Source organism: Rhinolophus sinicus, linkage group LG10 (assembly GCF_036562045.2).
Source record: "Rhinolophus sinicus isolate RSC01 linkage group LG10, ASM3656204v1, whole genome shotgun sequence".
Classification (NCBI taxonomy): Eukaryota; Metazoa; Chordata; class Mammalia; order Chiroptera; family Rhinolophidae; genus Rhinolophus; species Rhinolophus sinicus.
Window position 1 is genome coordinate 62,193,319 of NC_133759.1, and position 20,020 is coordinate 62,213,338.

The 20,020-nt window shown below is 40.7% G+C and overlaps 1 protein-coding gene across 4 annotated transcripts in view; it reads right to left on the reverse strand.

The window, feature by feature from the left end:
* Window positions 1-1,126: 1,126 nt before the first annotated feature.
* EOGT (EGF domain specific O-linked N-acetylglucosamine transferase) overlaps window positions 1,127-20,020 on the reverse strand; it is a 33,647-nt gene continuing 14,753 nt past the window's right edge. For 2 of the 4 annotated variants that reach the window (XM_074313255.1, XM_074313254.1), the window contains 9 exons: window positions 18,624-18,727; window positions 13,322-13,414; window positions 12,895-12,966; window positions 12,661-12,747; window positions 11,901-11,969; window positions 7,238-7,299; window positions 4,278-4,397; window positions 2,530-2,632; window positions 1,127-1,760 (listed from right to left, as the gene is read on the reverse strand). In XM_074313255.1, the coding sequence (XP_074169356.1) occupies window positions 1,614-1,760; window positions 2,530-2,632; window positions 4,278-4,397; window positions 7,238-7,299; window positions 11,901-11,969; window positions 12,661-12,747; window positions 12,895-12,966; window positions 13,322-13,414; window positions 18,624-18,727 (857 nt within the window). In that variant the 3' untranslated portion in view covers window positions 1,127-1,613. The remainder of the gene's footprint in view (window positions 1,761-2,529; window positions 2,633-4,277; window positions 4,398-7,237; window positions 7,300-11,900; window positions 11,970-12,660; window positions 12,748-12,894; window positions 12,967-13,321; window positions 13,415-18,623; window positions 18,728-20,020) is intronic. The other 2 variants (XM_074313253.1, XM_074313252.1) reach the window with 1 other exon arrangement.

A 20,020-nucleotide genomic window follows, 5' to 3' on the forward strand; every position in this document is an offset into this window, starting at 1 on the left:
TTATCTCTGAAGACAAGTGCAACATGACTTGGCAGCTCATTTCATGAACTATCTTCCCAGTGGGCATTCAGTTTCTGCACAAGGGCCAGTAGCAATATCACTCATTTAAAAATTCATATGTTGTCATTCTTTTCACACAAATTTAAGGTCCAAATCAAAGCTATTGCTACAACAATTTACTATTTTCTTTGCAGATATTTTCATAGATATTCCTAATTCTAAAAGACTGTTGATAATCCTTTAAAGCAGGGGCAGCAAACTTGTTCTGTAATGGTCCCAGATAGTAAATATTTTACGTTTCTCGGGTCATTCCTCTGCTACATGTTCTTTTCTTAAAAACTCTAAAATGTGAAAAAGAAAATATTGGCTCTGCTGTAATCTGCTAATTTTTAAAAGTAGACTTTAAAATATAGTCACTAGTTTCTAAGACTACTCAAGTGTTAATAAAATGTAAACGTCATCTTTTGCAGTAAAATAAATCCATGACTTTTGACTGCTAAATAGAAAGTTGATCAACAGTAAGAAATGAATCCCATTCAGAGTGGACTGCATTTTTAGAGATACTTTTCCATCAATGGCACTTTCTATGGCTTTTCATTATGAATTCACGTCTTTTTTTTTTTCGTTTTCTTGGTCTTTACTTTTTTATAGGGAAACATTCCCTCCATGTAGCTAATTTGAAGTTTGCAAAATCAAATACATACTGGAATACTTCCATGCTAAAAGAGGTAGATGCATACACATAGGTACATGCAGTTACAATGCACAGTGGAAACCACTATTTGATATATAAAAGCTCTCCCCAATGAGGGGGAAAACAGCTAGAAGGTAGACAAAACAGTCCTAAAAAGTGTTCTAATTTGTTTTTATCATGTGTAGTTGTACAATTTGGGAAAACATGATTTGCATATAGGAAACATGTGAATATAAATTAATACAGCAGCATGCTTCATTCAGGCTCTTGATGCATAGAACCTGAAGCTGACAAAAAGATACAGCAGAGGATTCCGTAGCAGTTAGTGTGGACTCTGATAGAGTAAAACTGATCCGTTTATAACACTGTTTGATCTATAACATGGTCCTATAGCCTGGTACTGAAAATCACAAGTGTGTGTGTGTGTGTGTGTGTGTGTGTGTGTGTGTGTGTGTGTGTTCCGGTTTCCTTTCCTACCACGAACAGTGCTATGACTAAATTATGGCAAATAAAAGAGCCACTGTGAATTTACTCAGATATATCATAAACCACTTGGAAGTCTCTAGAATTACAATCCCATGGTATTCTGCAAAACATTTACAAATTCTAAAGCTGAGAAAGTTGAATACTTTGGTATCCCCAAGAAGGAAGCTCAATTACATCAGTGAGCCCATGCCTGTGTTTGAACTATAAAAAATAAAGTTTTCAGTGCAAAATATTATCTTGATAAATAGCAATGACACAAAAATTCCACGAAACAGTTAAAGACTATAAGGCCCGTAAGTAATGTCCTAAAGGCATGGTTTGGTATAGAAAAGTGAATTTGGAGCTAAGAAATACGAGGTCGTTTTACTAATTTAACTATAAGTGGGTGGTGCAGTGTTTAAACATTCCCTTTTTGCAAACAGACTCAACACATTCACAGCTCATCATGTTTTTTCTTAAATGGCCACTTTGGGTGTCGTGATACATGGTCTGCAGCCTGAAGGACGAGGTACATAAATTCTTCTACATCAAAAGAGTAGTTGGTAAATTTTGGATGCTCCCCCAGAGTTGGGTGGTGGCCCTGCAAAAATAAACCAAACACAAATTTGTAATTCACTGAGGACATGGTTTTCTGAACAGGAAAAAATTATTTCACTTTGGCCAAGGCAACTATTTTAATTCATGCTCTACCTCAGAGGTCAGAAAATTTTTTTGGTGAAGGATCAGGTAACACATATTTTCTGCTCTGTGAACCATATATAGTCTGCCGCAATTACTCAGCTCTGTCATTGAAGGGCACAAGCAGCCATAGATTACACATAGAGAGAAACTGTGTCCCAATAAAACTTTATTTATAAAAACAGATGGGGGGCCAGATTTGGCCCCCTGGTCTACAGTTTGCTGATCCTTCCTACATGCAATTTAACAGATGGTTCTAGGCCCAAATTTCACGAAGTTGTCTCATTAACATTATAGATATAGAGTGATTAGTTTCTCTTTTCTCCCAATTTGCAAATATGAGATACAACAACTCACTATTCCAGAGAACAGTTTATCTTTGAAGTTCAATGATAGTTTTTCATATTAATAATTAAATACTTTAAACCAATTAAAAAGCAAAACAAGGTGTTTTGCCATTGAATTTTACCTTATCTTAATTTTTTTTTTTTTTAAATTGGGGAATATTGAAGAATAATGTGTTTCTCCAAGGCTCCTTGGCTCCAAGTTGTTGTTCTTCAGTCTAGTTGTGGTGGGCGCAACTCCAAGTCCAGTCGCCGTGGGGGTGCGCGGCAACCCTTGTTGCTCAGAGCTCGAGCTCTAACCAAGTGAGCCATCCGGCTGCCCCTTACCTTATCTTGAGGAAAGACTTTGTTCTGTCTTTTCCATGTGACGTAGTGCACGCCTCTCAGCCTGGCCAGGTCCAGGTAACAGCGCCCATCTTCACAGTTGTACCTAAGGAGACACAGGCATACACACATAAGACTTGGCTGCAGTTTTTGCCCAATCCACAATCCTCTAAGGGAAAAAAAAATGCACCTTCCATATAGGTTCTTGAAAAAGACTGTATAAACAGTAAACTAGACTGAGGGAGATTATTTTTTAAATATTCTCATAAATAGATTACCTTCATTTTAAAAAAATAAAAGACAATGGAGGAGACTGACCACTATCAACAGGGCCGACTATGAACTTGATATTATCTCATAATTCTGTCTTTGCACATACGGAAGTGGACGTGGGGTAGATAACACATCCAAGGTCACATAACTAGTGAAGCAGAAATTGAACCCAGACCTGTTAAACTCCAAGGTCTGAGCTTTCTCCAATACATTTCTCTACTTCCTCCTTCCTTCCTTTCTTTCCTCCTGCCCTCTCTATCTCTAGGAGAAGTGAAGAACTGAGATAGAATCCACAATTATCTGGCTATTTCTCTAACATGTATATATAATTTTTTAATGTTTTTGCACGGTGTTGGAAGTTCATGACAACTTTTTTGTAAATAGTCTCCATTTAAATACCGAGTCAAGTCATTTCTCAAGTGAAACCATAAAATCAAAGGAGGGAAATGCAAAGGAGGGAAATCTGGCAACAAGTGGTGTGCTAAGTGCTAAAGACAGGAAATGGAGTCAAGTTACGAAGGAAGGAAAGGCCATGTCTCCATAAGCTCCCAGGTAGCCGTGCTGCCCTGGACGGCAGTTTCTGTGCATGGAGTCAGGGAGCCGTGGGTGAAGTGGGCTTGGTTTGGGAGCTGTGTTCTTCATGAGACACACAGGTTCTCCAACTCTGTTTCTAAATTGTGGTAGAAAACACATAACCTAAAATTTACCATCGTAACCATTTTTACTGTACAGTTTAGCAGTGGAAGTATATTTCCATCATCGTGTAACCAATCTCCAGAACTTTTCATCTTGCAAACTTAAACTCTGTACCCATTAAACACTAACTCCTCCTCTGCCCCCAGCCCCTGGTAATCACCCTTCTACTTTCTGTCTCTATGAATGGGACTCCTTTAGGGAACTCATATAAGTCAAATCACACAGTATTTGTCCTTTTGTGACTGGCTTCTTTCACATCACACAACGTCCTCAATGTCCATCCATGCTGCAGCATGTGACAGGATTTCCCTCCTTTTTAAGGCTGAATGATTTCCACTGTGTGTATATACCACATTTTGCTTACCCTCTCATCTATCAATAGACATTTATGTTGCTTCCACATCTTGGCCTTTGTGAACTGCTGCTGGGAACATGGGTGGGCAATACACAGGCTTTTTTAACACAACAGTTAGTTACACTGAGTGCAGGAAGATGCCCCCAGTTTGACAGGCACACAGGAACGAAGTCAGAGTAAGAAATCCTCGATTCACATTTCCCAAATCATGCCGAGATGGGCAAAGGGGGCAGCTTGCTTGCTAAGAGCATAGCAGCCTGCAGGCTTCACGTTTTTAGCTTTAGGTCTTTTTTTTCTTTCTAGAGGCTTATGATGTGACTTACCTGTAATGATTAAATATTAAGCCTGTTGATGCTCTGAGTGAGTCTCAGCACGTGGAACAAGCATTATGAGCTGCCTCAATGCAAACCTATCCCCAAACACTTACAGTTCAAATACAGCAGCCCAGTCAGGAAGGAAAAGTAAGTGAGTCAGACCAGCTCCATGCATTCCAATAAATATGTCAGTGTTATGAGTGATCCTTAGTTGATCTAAAAATCCAAGTTCCCTGCGAATACAGAACAAAAAAAGACAAATGGAGAGAAGAGAGAACATAGTGAGTTAAGCACATGACTCACAGTAACAATATTTACACATGTGTCTTCCCCGATTTAAATCACATTCCACCATGATTTCTTTTGCCAATTTCAAGCCTACCTCAGTAATTAATAACTTAATGACTCAATAATTTAACTTTTTTTCTAAGTAAACTCACTTTTTTAACAATTTAAATGCATTTATTTTAGAAGAACACTTTTATAGCTATCTTAAATGGAAAACCTGTCACACATGACATAAACAAAACAGTAAAAATAGATATAATCAAACTAAAAAGTATTATTCAAATATAAGTAGACACCATAGCCAGTCACAGCTCTGAGCCTAACACCTGCTCTCTCTTCATGAAACAGTGAGATCAGCAAGTGCTGAAGAAATGCTATGGGAGACTAGCACCAAATTGAAAACTACTTCCTTAAGGTGATAAAATGATTTTTAAAAATAGGAAATAAATTCCTCCTTGGGTGAATTGAGTTATTCAATACCATCTGAATAACTAAAATTATCTCAATACCACTAAGCATTTTCTTGCCTTTGCAAGACTAGTCCATAATTTTGTGCATGTTAGGATTGTAAAAGTGTCCTTGAATTCATGACACTGTACGATGTGCAAACTCAGAACCGAAATCAGGTCCAAAAAAGTTCACTGAGGTGAGTGTGGGAAGAAATGCTGGAGTAAGGATCATACTCTGAATAAACATAATGGGATTGACCTCCCAGTCCTACTTACCCAAAGTCAAGAAAAATAAACAAGATTATTTTGGATCTAAGAAGGGAAAGCTTTCCTCTCGATCAGCTTCTCTTTAAAGAGCCTCCTCCCACAGTACAACAAAAACCTCACACCCACACGGGGAAAGGAAGACAACGGGCACCAATATGTCTCGCACGAAGTAAGTGTCCCTCCCTCAGTTTTTCCAGGAATGTCAACTGATGCTGAGGGCAGGATGGGCACTCACCCAAGTGAATATACCCTCGGAGTCACCAGTATGGAAAATGCCTGTGGATCGCACCTCACAGACCTTCATGCAATTATGTTACTAACATTACCCTCAGACTGGCAAGATCTGCATGTACTGGCATTCTTCCTTCATCTGGGAAACCCGTACACATTCTTAAAAGCCAGTCAACGACCAAGCCTCGGCGGTGCCCTCCCCAGTTCTATCAGCCTGACACCCAGCCCCTTCATGCTTCCCATATTTCTTTATGTGGCAGTGGGGGTAGTCACCATGGCACAGTGTAATCTGTAAAACAGGAATAGCTTTGCAACCTCACAAAAGTGTTGGAAGAGTGAGAAGAGACAAAGTAAAGCACAGTAGTAAGTCTCAATACATGGTAGCTGTTCTTATAATTGCAATTTATTTATATTCAGTATCTGAGGTCCTCCATAACTGGATTCCTACTGAGAAATCTGTGACCAGCTCCTGGTAGGTACCCAACAAAGATTTGAACGAATGTATGATAAGTGAGGTATAAAACTCCCTGCTTACCAACATGTTTAAACCTGTCTATATAAGACACTGTTATGCTGATTTACGTATATTTTTCTTTTTTAACATTGAAAGAAATGATTTATAGTGTTCAGTTTGAAAAACAAGACTATGGATGTGAGTGGAGGAGGGTGGGGAGACGAAAGTTCTCACCTTTCCTTTGGGACTTTCCTAGATGCCTTGACTTTCCAACTGGACGCACATGCTGCCTTTACAGCATTATTGTTTGTACATTAGCAGGGATTACTCAGACGGGGAATGATAGGCATATTCTGTCTTTGTCAGCCTTCTACTTCGCCAGAATTTTAAAAGAAACAAATATTTTATAAGATTTCTAAAACTTTCCTATTATTCCATGATCCTCAAATTCTCATATACGAGGTATGATCAGAAAATACAGTGAATGTTTAAATAAAATATATTATTACAGTAAAAGACACATTGCTATTAATCCCCCTCAAAATACTACCCCTTGCTTTGAACATACTTATCCCATCGTTCTTGCCACTTTCTGAAGCAGTTCTGGAAGTCCTCTTTTGTGAGTGTCCTTAGTTGTGCTGTCATGGCTGCCTCGATGTCCTGAATCAATTCAAAACATTTACCTCTCATGGTCATTTTGACTCTGGGGAAGAGCCAGAAGTCGCACGGTGCCAGAATCAGTGACTAAGGTGGATAATGACATACCGTAATGTTTTTATTTGACAGAAATTTCCATACCAGAAGCAATGTGTAACACAGAATGTTGTTATGATGGAGGATAAAGTAAAGACACTCATGAAACAGGACTTCCAGAACTGCTTCAGAAAGTGGCAAGAATGATGGGATAAGTGAGTTTGAAGCGATGGGGAGTATTTTGAGGGGGATTAATGGAAATGTGTCTTTTACTGTAATAATTTTTTTTTAATTTAAACATTCACCGTATTTTTCGATCACACCACATATAACTAATTTTAAGTCAAATGTTGAAACCTGGCAGTTAGCAGGGCAAATTAGGCCTTACAACATTTTTTTGAAATTCAGAATAAGTTGCCAACTTTAAAAATTCAAAAATTTCAAATGAAAATCTGAATTAATCACTTATCTTGAAAAATGAGATATTGACCGACATCAGGCCTTGTACAGCTGACGAGCAATTGCCCCTGTGCCCAGTGCCCTCACCTGCCCACTTCATTCACTGAAAGAGTCTGCTTGGCCATTCCAGGACTAAAGTGCCAACAACTCCAACTCAAAAAATCCTTTTCTGTCCCCCACTAATTCATCCAAGCAAAAAGACGACAGCGTCTGCCCACAGGCGACTACTTACTTATACTTGTAATCGACAATCCGGACTTCAAATGTAGATACTGTTCTCAGTGCATTTACAAGCTAGGAAAATAACAGAAACATTTAGAATTCCTTTCCTTCTCTTCGGTTTTAGTTTCCCTTGACTCCTAACATTTCTTATTTCCCATCTAGAATATTTTTCATGTATTAAATATCCTTCAGGTCTACTGTTTTAACGCTTAACTGAGTTCAAATGCAGCTACCACCCCTTGGACACACCAATTCATTAAAATCCCACCGCACTGGCTTGTTCTGAGGCTGAAAGGAGAAAGTTCAGGGAATGAAAGTGCTGGTCACAGGGCTCAGTAAATGTTAGCTGTTATTATTACCCCTTGTTAGTTATTTCCTCTACTTTCAACATATATTTGCTGGGCACTTACTTTGTTCCAGACATTATGCTAAGAATTTTCTTTCTATCCATTATCTCATTTCAGACAAACCGCTAGTACTTTGGACCACATCCTCTGAACATACTAAATTCTTTGCAGAAAAACATTGTCAATATTTCTACACAGAAAAACAATGATTGTTTTCGCAAACAAAAAGAAAGCACATTAATCTATTATCAAAAACATAGCCATAGTTCTCTGTCCCTCAGAATTTGGCCACCTTAGCCCAGCACTGTGGGTCACTGATCTTCAGAAATGTTGGCACTTATGTCCTGCTGCCTGTGGCACACAGTATGATGCAAGGGCGACACCAGTGATTAGAAAAGCATCACTGCACATGTAAACCGTGCCGGCACTTCTAAGGGCGTTAGGTGCACACCACTTAATCCTCATTAGAATCATACCTAGGAAGTATTACTATGATGACCATTTTGTAAATGGTAGACCCTAGGCTTACAGGAAGTAACCTTCCCAGGATTGTACCTGCAGCGCCACCTACAGGCCCTTCCCTGTATCTATTTATGTTGGTGCAAAAGTAATTGCGATTTAAAAGGTTAAAAATAATTGCAAACACCGCAATTACTTTTGCACCAACCTAATAACAAGACCCGGAACCCAAGTTTAAACCTTGGATGCACCATTTACGAGTAACACTTGTGAATCCTTAACTGCTCTCCCCTCCAATGGAACCAAAGGACCAGGCTGTGACAGGAACCTGAATGCCAGGACCCTTTCATAAGCAAAGGGTCAGTTGTCCGGGAAGATCTGGGGCTGAAAACCCTTAAATCTTGCCCTGAACCCTCGATCTGGAAGACAGATTTGAGTGGTGCCTCCTGTCTCCTGGCCAGTCGACTTGCAAATAAAGCCTTTTCTTTTCTCAAAAGCCAGTGTCATAGTATTGGCTTCTATGCGTGTGGGGCAGCGAGCCCTTGCTCAGTAACAGGATCTCCGAGCTAGCAAGTGTCAGAGTCAAAATGAAATCTAGGTCATCTGACCCCAGAACTTGTATCCTTAGCCAGCTCACTCTACTCTCCCGCTTATAAAAAGTAACAGGCAGTGACCAAAATTCAACCCCTGTTACACACACACACAGAGTCATAAAATGAAAGTTTCTCTCTCTAGACAACCCCTGGACTCCCACAAATATAGTGCTTACATCAAGAAGTTGAAGGACTGAGGACAGAAAATTAGAATTCCGTTTTCCAGGAGGGAATTAATCAAGACGCATGAGCCCTGGTCTTGTAATGAGATGAGCCCATGGAAAAGCAATCATGTGTCTCTGAGAGTCCCATGGCAAGCACGCTCTTTCTTATGATTTCTAGTCACACTAGAGAGGTGGCCATATCCCTCCTGACATGATTATTCCAACCCTGAGGTTGGGCAGGATTGCACAAACCGTTACTCAATGAGGGCATCTGGATTGTATTGCCTGTTCACGAACCAAGGCATAATTCCAGGTGCTTTCTTCTTTGCTGCCTTTTCAAGAGATGCCAGTCCTAGGGAGCAGAGCAGCCAATTGGGGACTTTGGCTTGGAGCTGGGAGCTGAGGTACCAAACCCCACCTCTGGGCAACCTTCATGACAAGATATGAAAAGGCCATGGCCGCACTGTAGCGCCCTCTGATGCTGCCCCTTTCTCCGGGACTGCTTTCCAGCCTGCCCGCCGCCCCTGACACACTGGGAACCAAGATGGCTCGGCCTCCTCTGAGACCTACCTGTGACAGAGAGCAGAGCACTGGCTAAGGAGCAGGTGCACACCCTGCCAGCCCTGGCTCAGCCCCCCACCACTGCTCACTAGCTGAGTGACCTCAGGCATGTTTTTTAATCTCTATGCCACAGTGTCCTTGTCTAGAACAGAGAAGAATAACAAAATACCTACCTCAGGGGTTTGCTGGGGAGTTGGGGACATGCGTGGGAATACGTTCAGCACGTCACCAGCACTCGATGTGTTACCTCTACCAATACTGTTAACCTGGCTGCTTGAGAGGCTTCCATGACATCTACCCCAACATCGCACTACTTGGTACATTTTTATTTCCAGGACCTTACACACACACACACACACACACACACACACTGATCATTTTTTCCATCCATATAGTTTACAACCGATGACTCATTACACCATGTTTGTTCACATCCTCCATCACCCACATGGGTCTCAAGTAGAGAAGCTAATCACATAATTTTGATCAGCCTGTTAGGCATCCAAATTAATCTCTGTAAAACATTTTGCCCATCAAACCCTGCCCACCACCACCCTCCTACTACATTTTCCCATCTCCATTCCACTGAACTGCTCAAGCTCTAAGTCCAGGAGTTCACACTTGACTCTCAAAACTTTTCCTACCCCTACCTCATGTACATTCCAACAGTAAGTATCAAAAGCTCTATCTCCAAGATATATCTTGAATCCATTTATTTTGTGACATCTACTGTCATCACCTTCATCTAAACCCTTATTGGGACCACAGCAACCGCTCTTAATCTCCCTGCTCCTACTCTTGCAGCCAGAGTGATTCAAAAGTAAATAAGGCAGTTCACGTCTCTCCCTGTATATTCATTTTCTATTTGCTGCTATGACAAATCACCACAAACTCAGCATCTTAACAGAACACAATTTATCCTCCGACAGTCCTGTAGGACAGAAGCCTGATACACTGAGACAGAAATCCCACTGGGTTAGAATCAAGGTATGGGCAGGGCTGCACTCCTTCTGGAGGCTCCAGGGAGAACCTTGCCTTTTCCAGCTTCTGGGAGCCACCTGCACCCCTTGGCTTGAGGCCCCCTTCCTCCACCTCCAAAACCAGCAACATTACTTTTGCATCTCTCTGGCCCTGTTTCCATCATGATGTTTCCTTTTCTTTCCACTTTTAAAGGTGTGCTGTACTGAGATCTGATCAGTGAGAAGAATCTAGCTATGAAAAGAGCTGTCCAGGCAGAGGGAGGCAAAGGTTCTCTGGGGGAGCGGGCTTAGATCTCACTTACGACTACACAGGATTCACCTACGTAAGCCCAGATAATCTCGTTGTTGGAAAGCTGGCTGATTTAGCAGCCTTAATTCCACATGGAATTTTGATTTTTCTTTGCCATGTTCCCGAACCTAGTCACAGGTTCCAGGGACTAGGACCTGGACATCTTGGAGAGGCCATTATTTTGCTGACCACACCCTGCTTAAAACGTCACAGTGGCTTCCCCTCAATCTGGAATAAAATCAGTCTTCTCATCAAGGTCTATAAGGTTGACAGGATACGTGACTGCCCACGGTACGCCCGACCTCTCTCCTCTCCTGTGGTGTCACCTCCACCTCTCTCACTATGTATGCCATCCTGGTATTCTCTCCGTTTCTGAAACACCTAAAGCTCTGGACACCAGAGGACATTTGTTTCTGCCTAGGAGGTTCTTTCCTTGGCTAGTCGTCTCTGATCAGGCCTTCGTCCAGGCAGTACCTCCTCAGACACCTGGCCTGCCTGCTTCCCCGATACGTCCGCATCTGCAGCCTCTAACACATCATCCAGTGTGATTCCCTTTGTAGCACTTACCACTACCTGCAATCGCCTTACTCACAGAGTTATTTACTATCCTCCAGAGCGTAAGCTTCTTGAGGGCAGGGGCCTTAACTGTCTGGTTCCACTGCAGCTCCAGGGCCCACCATATGACCCAGCACGTAGCAGGAGCTCAATACACTTTTGTGGAATAAATTTCACTATGGTGAGTGCACCTTCCAGCCATGCTGTGGCAGGTATGGTGATCTCATTGAGGTTAAATATAATTTACGAGTTGATGCTGCTGAAATCAGGCTGGGAGTCTAACATGTAGACAATTTCTAAGACACACAGTCATGAAATGGATGGAGACTTTCAATTGCACCTACTGCTTCCTGCCACAGTACTGCCACACTCCATCAACAGTTTCCCAAAAGATACTCTCACGTTTTTGCTGCTAGTTTTCCCAGAGGCAGAATGTTTGGCAATCCATGGCATTAATGGCAGACCTTGGACACAGTTTTTCCCTCTTTCCCACACTGAGTTGGAGCAAATTAATATTTAGAGTAAGGCAAAGCTAATTTGGTGATGGGTGGTTTGGTGCCTTTCAGTAAAAATCCAATAAATGGACTGGACAGAGCCATCAAACTTTTCTAACAGCTAATAATTTCAAATCAAAACATTTAATGCACTGAGAAAAACTAAAGCATATTAGTCATAGGAAGTTAAATTCCACATGATGATATTAAAAGTACATACCAAAAACTAACCTCATTTTGGTTTAGTATTTTCCGATACTCTGTGCTCCGTGCGAGAATGGTGACTCGAATTTTTCCATTCTGTAATCAAAAGGAAAAGGCAAAATAACGCTGTGCATTCCTGAAAAAATGAATGAACATCTGAACTAAAATGTGATTTTCACAAACAGATGAAACTCAATAAGGATACATTCCTCAATAAGGATCTTTTTTTTTTTTTAAGCCTGATTCCTTTACAGTTCTCTCAGGGAATGAAAATGCATCAACTTTAGCCACAGAAGATAAAACCTGTTCATTATAATTTTCTTTGGTTGGTTGGCTACATTTTTTTTTAGCAGCGGTTGTATGGTTTAGGTGGAAGTTTGGAGAAGGTTGGGGAGATATGACAAAAGAATGACAAAAAGGAGAAAAAAAAGCACATTCTTCCATTATCCCTAGTTTATCTTTCATAGGTTGCTGGCATCACTCCAGGTTAGAAATTGTTAACTCAGAAAACACTGTCTTCTTTTTTCTACAAATGTGGTATTGATTTTTATTAAAGGTGAAAAGTCAAGCCCACCTCAGAACCCATAATGCAATAAGTCCTCACTTAATATTATCTCACAGGTTCTGTGACTGAGCGAAAAGACAAAAAGACGTCTAATGAAACCATTGTTACCATAGGCTAATTGACATAAACAAGAGTTAAGTTCCTAGGGCACCGCACCAGTGTTATAATGAAGTGACATTGAATGAAACAACATTATTTGAGGACCTGCTATATATTCATTACCTTGGGTCCCTCTTGTGTGATGTTCAGTCTGTGTAGTACATGCTGAGAAAATGCCCTGAATAAGCCAGTATTCTGACAGCCAGATATCTAAAATAGAAACAATGGTTCACATTACAATGAGTGTTTCTATATTGCTATTTAAGATGTTGTCAAGTCATATATAAATGTTATCTTAAAAGCCTACCAGGAATAAATTCTATAAATACAAATGTTGACAATGGATAACATGCTTACCAGAGGAGTATTATAGAACAGCCCGTATCTCATCCGGGGCAGTAGTGAAAAAATAGCTTCTTTAAAACATACCTAACAATAAAGATATTTTAAAAGGTAAGAAAAGGTCATTTGTACCCTTCACACCAAAATGGCACTTATAATTGTAGAAAATAAATTTTAGTTAACCTCGATTTTACATTAAAATATTTTCACTAGTAAACTATTTCACTCAAGTGAAATTCATGTTTTTGGAAAAACTATGGGAAAATGTTTTTAAAATGTACCTGGTTAATAACCACACAGATTCCAATTATAAAAAAAAACAAACTGAGAGGTCAGAAATCAACGGTAATAGCTAATACAAACTCATATTAATCATCTATTTGATAAGTGAGTCATCTGCAATAACACTTATTTATAGACATTTCAATAAAGTGTCCAGTACCCTTTTGGAATCATAAGTTTTCAAATGTATAACATCATAATCAGTAAAAGCTTTCCATGTGTCGGAGAATAGATCGCCATATCCATAGGAGCTCTGAAAGTGGAAATAAAGTAAGTTAGGTCAATAAAAGGATGCAACATGGCTTTTCAAGAATGCAACACTGTCCCTAAATTAGCTTGTGAGTGTTAAGAACTAATGATCCTAGACTAGCTCATAAAATTCATATAAAAAAATGGATTTTCATCTTTGGCCTAAGCAAGTACCTAATTTGACATAGTATCATCAAAAGTAATCACTGCAATGATAATCTCAGTCTGTTAAAAGTGTATTGTTTTTCCACCCTAACCCTTTGTATTTTCATGTCTGAGACTGTAGTTGTTGTGTTTTGTTTTGTTTTCACCTGTGAGTTTTCTATCCACATTGCAGATACACACGACACATACATACACCACCAGTTGTCCACACTCTGACATACCCAGTGAGCAAATACTATCCGGGTAAATAGAACATGCCTTTGGAAATAAATTTCAGAGCAAGATAATGCCTTGAAAGTTTTAACATTAAAGATATAATGTATATCTTTATGACATGATCTACCCATTGACTAATGAGTAATGTGATAATTCCATTAATATTAACAAGAGTAATACCATGTTTCCCCAAAAATAAGACCTCGCTGGACAATCAGCTCCAATGCATTTTTTGGAGCAAAAATTTATATAAGACCCAGTCTTATATTATATTATGTTAGATAAGACCCAGTCTTATATTATAGTAAAATAAGACCAGGTCTTACCTGAATTTTTGCTCCAAAAAAGCTGATTGTCCGGCTAGGTCTTATTTTGGGGGAAACACAGTAATAATAATAACAACAACAATAATAATAGCATCTTGCACATTTCTGTGTTCACGCAGGTACTGTCCTAAGCATCTTACATTATTAACACATTAAATCACCCCAAAAACTTAATGAGATGGGTAATATTATCCCCATTTTACAGATGAGGAAACTGAGACACAAGTAATATGCTTAAATTGCAGGGCTGGTGTGTTTGCAGAGCTGGGATTAAACCCAGTGTGCTTGGTTCCAGACTCCACACTCATAAACTCTGTACAGCAGTTGCCTCTCAGCAGGAACTAATTCTTTTTAGTACATTTACCAAACACATTTCATTTCTCAAAAGTAGAAATTAATTATGTGCTCCATCAGCTAAAGGAAGGAGATCAATTTATTTCATGGAATAACTTAGATTGAAAAATTCAGCCAATAGAAATGAGAGATATGTATTGTAGGATTTCAGTCAAGGCCTCAGTTGGTTATGTATGCTGTTCATTACGTTCATGTCTTTTTATCCTTATGGAATTCTTTTTTCAGATTATGAAACCCACACTTTAGAGTTATTTCAAAGTGATTAAGAACTGTTAGGTGTGGTGATCAATAATTCCTCCTTTAATGGTTCTCCAATGCCATTCTAATGATCGGCCTTCTCAACACCCTCACAAGTGAATGTCTCTGTTCTGGCTCAACAATCAATCAAGGGCAATTAAAAGCAGTGACTCTAGACAGCTTCTTGAGATAAAATACCTCAGATAAAACAAGGTGCCTTTGAGAGGAAAATTTAACAGTAAAATACAGTAATCCTCACTGATCCTTTTTAAGGAAATTGTGTATTATTCAGGAATAACCATCTCTAGAAGCCTCTCTTCCATGTTCCTCAAATTCAAATTATCTGCCACGGAGGGAGGAGGGACTTCTTTCTGGTCTCATATTGAAGAATATTTGGATATTCTTAAAAATAACATAACATTTGTTCCTGTGCACGTCTCAAATTTAAACATGCACATAACCTATGACTTAAATGAATGTATAAAGACATGTACGTATATGGGAAGGATGTTCATCACAGCATTTCAGTAAAAAGCAAAGAATTGGAAAGGAACAAAACGTGATCTGGGTGGGGACAAAACACATGCACTGAAGCACACACTGAATAGCTATAACACACATTGAACTGAATATCGCTAAAAAATGATCACCATCAATGTTCCGACCTGGAAAGATGTCCACGATATAATGGTAAATTAGTAATATGGGAGAGAGAGCATATTTTCTATAAGGATATATTTACATGTATTCCAATAAAAAAAGTTTTACGAGGGACTCGCACATTTTAACGGCAGTTACCTTTAAGGGAAATGGAATTGGAAAAAAGAACTTTTTTTAACATTACATACTTATGTGTTGTTTGAACTTATTGTAATTAAAATAATAATAAAGCTATATTACTTGCGTAATTTAATTCCTTGCGCAATTAAAATAATAATAAAGCTATATTACTTGTCAGCACAAGTAAACATGGAAAGCCTGCAGTAATCTCCCCTTTTATTCACTCTATTCTGCAGAAGTGTTCCTTCACGCACCTCAGGAGGCTGGTGGCCTTACCCACGCCTGAAGGGAGAGGTCAAACTGCTAAACTTTGTGAGGACGAGAGGGAAGGCCTCATAGGCTTCTTTCTGGGGACAGTTTGTAACACGTCACTACGATCTGAACTGCAGCCACAGCCACCCCTCTGCTCTTCCTCTGGGCACACGCTCCCCTCCCCGGGGCATACAGCTCTGCTGGGCACACAGCTCCCAGGCACAGAGCTCACCCAAGACCTTCAGGCCTAGCTCCGAGGTACCACTGTCCACTACCAGGGGTTCAAGTTACAGTCAGCCTGGGGGTCATAATGTTGCTTTATTCAAGGCCTTACCAGCAAAAGGGAAAAGTCAGAGCCCATACAACACCTTAACACCTTAACAACACCTCCATCCTTCAGTAATCTGTGGACCTCACTTCTGGAGCATCTCAGCAGGCTTCTCTGTCCTGAGGGCCTGAATGCATGACTAGCAAAGCCACTGACCAAGAACGCAGGTGTAAAGTGGATGCACAGAGAGCAGCAGAGGCGGGCAGCACGTCAGGGAGCCCAACCTGACATCACGTGCCTAGTGCCCTGTAACCTGGGAGCTCCGTGGTGGTTGCACAGCCCACTCGGCCATCCCAGCAGACACTGAGAAGGGAGGGTTGGAGAGGTTGGCTCAGTTTAACTTAGTTCACTTGAGGAACACATGGAAAAGCATGCAACAAGACACAAGGAAGCTTCTGGAAAGTGTCTAGACAAACTTCTGTCAACTTAGCAAGTTCTGTGGGAACTACAGGGAGGTGATAAAACACTGTGTTGGGCGCAGGACTGGGGTCAACCTGGACAGGAAGCCTGGGCGCCTCCCCTCGCTCACTGTCATCACACAACAGTCTGAGCTCCCTTGCCTGGGAAACAAGCTAATGAAACGCTGGTCCACTGAGTGCTGTGCACATTAAATGAAATAATATCAGGCGTCATTTAAAAAAGCACAACTTCCCTGAGTTAGTCATTCAGGGCTGCTGATGGCTGATGATTGAGGCCTAGAGGCGCTGACACAAAAAGAAGAAAAAAAGGGGACTGTTGTGCCCTTTGCTCACAGAAACATTTTTAAGAAATGAAACTGTGGTGGCAGCAAAACTGGAACACAAAGGGAAACGTAAGTATATGCAAGGAAGGACACCAACAGAGAGCGTTAACATGCCAAGAATCAAAGAACCAATTCTCAGTAGACTTCAGGTCAAACTACAGGTTCAGGGCGCAGTGATAATGAAAACCTATCTACACAGCTCAACTATGAGCGTCACATAAGAGGACCAAGTGGTAGCAAACCCATCTCCCCTTCTGCACAAGAATCTGACCCTCAGATGACTGCCTAGCCCTGCTCGCTGGGAACGAAGATGGATGTGTCAACTGTATTTCTAGGTGACACTGCTTATGATTTAAAAAGATGTTTGATAGGTACATCTTCCCTGGCCTGGGAAAGGGTGCAATGACCTTTGTAACTGGCTGAATCTCTTGTGCGGATCCCGGGGGCTTTGCCAATGCAGTTTTCCTAGGAGATACTGGGACATGAGACACCTGCACCTGCCCCAGGTGGATCCCATCTCCTTGCACTTGAGCTGTGCTGTGTGGGCTGTTACCGTGTTTCCCCGGAAATAAGACCGGGTCTCATATGAATTTTTGCTTCAAAAGATGTTTTAGGGCGTATTTTCAGGGGATATCTTTGTTTTTCATGTACAACAATCTACATTTATACAAATACAATCATGTCATCTTCTGGAACATCGTCATAACGTACTAAATGCGTCCATCTGGCTGATGATCTTAACTGGGGCTTATTTTCGTGGAAGGTCTTATTTTTGGGGAAACACCATAGAAGGACTCCTTCCAAAAGAAATGCCTGATGCTGCCCTGCCAGCACGCTGTGGTTCCCCTGCAACACTATTCTGAATAGACTCAGGCCAGGATGGGGCAGCCAATGAGTGCCCTTCCCTGGAGAGCTGGAATGCTTCTTTGAACCCTAGATGACTTCTTGGTGAGTAGTCCAACTTCCCAGCTTAGGCAGCCTGTCTCATGGACACTATAAAATACGTGTTCTCCTGACCCATTGTCTCTGTTATCGTTAACTGCCATAGCACATGTGCTGTGTGTCAGGCATTGTGACTGTCCCTACACTATAGGGTTTAATCTCAAAACGACACTGAGGCAGATACTGTAATTATCCCATTTCACAGTTGAGTGCACTGGGGACACTCTTGGGGGGATACCTTGACAGGCAGAGGGGCCAGTATGGAAAGCAGGGAGAAGGCAGGAAGAAAAAGGAAAAGAAGACCACACTAACAGCAAATAAGCAAATAGCAGGTGTAGTATTTAGGTGCACGCCTCAGCCCCGCCCTGTGTAGGGAGCTCAGACACACAGCACAGCTGCCATGGAGCAGCTGCAGGGAAGCTGCAGGGGAGCAACGGCAGACCTGGACTGGTAATTACAAGAGGCCCAACTGGAAGCAAGGCAAGCTCTCCCCTGTGCATCATGCAGGGGCTCACAGAGGTCAACGGAAGGTCAAGCCTTCACACGTCAGTCTCAGAGGAACACTAAGGAAGGCTTTTGGTGTTTGGAGCTCTACCAGCCCAAAGGGGGACAGAAATCTTCCACTGCCTCACTCTAACATGTGACGAACAAAGGTATATAGCGATCTATGTGTCTGCCATACACATACGTACATGTAAATACATATTCACACATTCCCAAGTATTTGCATATGTATGGGTATACATGTGTACATGTGTGTATTTAAATATGTGTCTTAGAAAATTCCACTTTGCCACATCAGAGTCCCAGATTTACTGAGTGAGGCAAAGACAGAACTGAGAACTGAAGCCGAGGGCACACATTAACTCACCGTGTCCCACATCACGATGTACACGTCTGTACTGAATGAATTATTAACATGCTGAGTAATATAAAGATTGATAAAGTCACAGAAGTGGTGGTACATGTTAACACCTAGTATTGGAAAAAAGAAATCAACATTAATTAACCCCGAAGAACACATGGTTATACAATTTTTAATATACCCAATCTATTTACAGTGAGATGGACTTTTAGCTAAAATAAATGGGGAAAAAAGTTTTCCCAAACATGAAATAATCCATACTCAGTTAGTCCTCAATTTACAGGTTGATTGGGTTCAAAAATTCACTTTAAAATTGGTTATTTAGAAATCAGGAATGCATTTTCCCATATACACTAAGTCACAAATAATCATTAAGTTCCCAGAAAAAAAATAAATAACAGAAGCCTATTTAGCTCAAAATTCAGTAGAACTATAGTACCATGAAGGTTCATTGTTATTTTTTTGCAATTATTTATTTTAAAATATGAATTAGGCAACACCTGTCCATCATAAGTGTTGAGAATGACAGAAACTATTAACATTGTGGTATTTTTCATTCCTGTCTCTATTTTTTCTATTTAATCACTACTTACAACATTGCTTCTTGGGAAAATATTAGCCAGCTATTATTTAAAAGGGCTGAATGTCTTAGGTTCTAACTGAAAGACCATGAACTTTGGAATCAGAAGAACAGTGCTGAAGCCCAGCTCAGCCATTCATGAGCTCAGACAGTTCACAGAGTCCCTAAGCTTCTCTCCCAGAAACAGGAAGTCATTATACTTAGGTGCCAGCTTTGTTAGGAGAAATGCAAAGATTATCTAAAATGACCCAGCCGTGTGCCTGGCACATACTGAAACCTGAATGAAGACTAGCGGGGTCCTGCTGAGTCAGACAGGAGAGGGGAGCACCAGTGTTGCTATTAGTTAAGTTCCTCGGGCCGTCATTAAAAAAAAAAACCCAAACACATTCTCCATCTCTCTCCTTCTCACTTAGGTGTGCAGTACCCAATATTCAACCTGGAAATGTGCAAATCTAAACAGATAAAATTCCAGGAACTGACATTTAAAACATGCACCTTCGTGAAGGGAAAACGTTGATTAAAAGAAACCCGGTGACTCTTAAAAGCAAAAATCATAAAATATTCTGACTTCATTCCCACAGTAAGTAACAACACTGTGTGCCAGAAAATAAGAGTTAAAAAAACACCCAGTTCTTTTGAGGCTGGTATCTTAGATGAATGTTTGGAGGGGGCTCCTTTTTCACCCAGAGAAATCATGGCATATTTTCAAATAAACAAGAAAAAGAAAGTTTTATTCGAACACACCCCCTTTCCCCAGGTGGCACAATGCAGACACTAGCTTTCTCATGGATCATTCACCAGGTTTATAACAGTTATTGAAGAA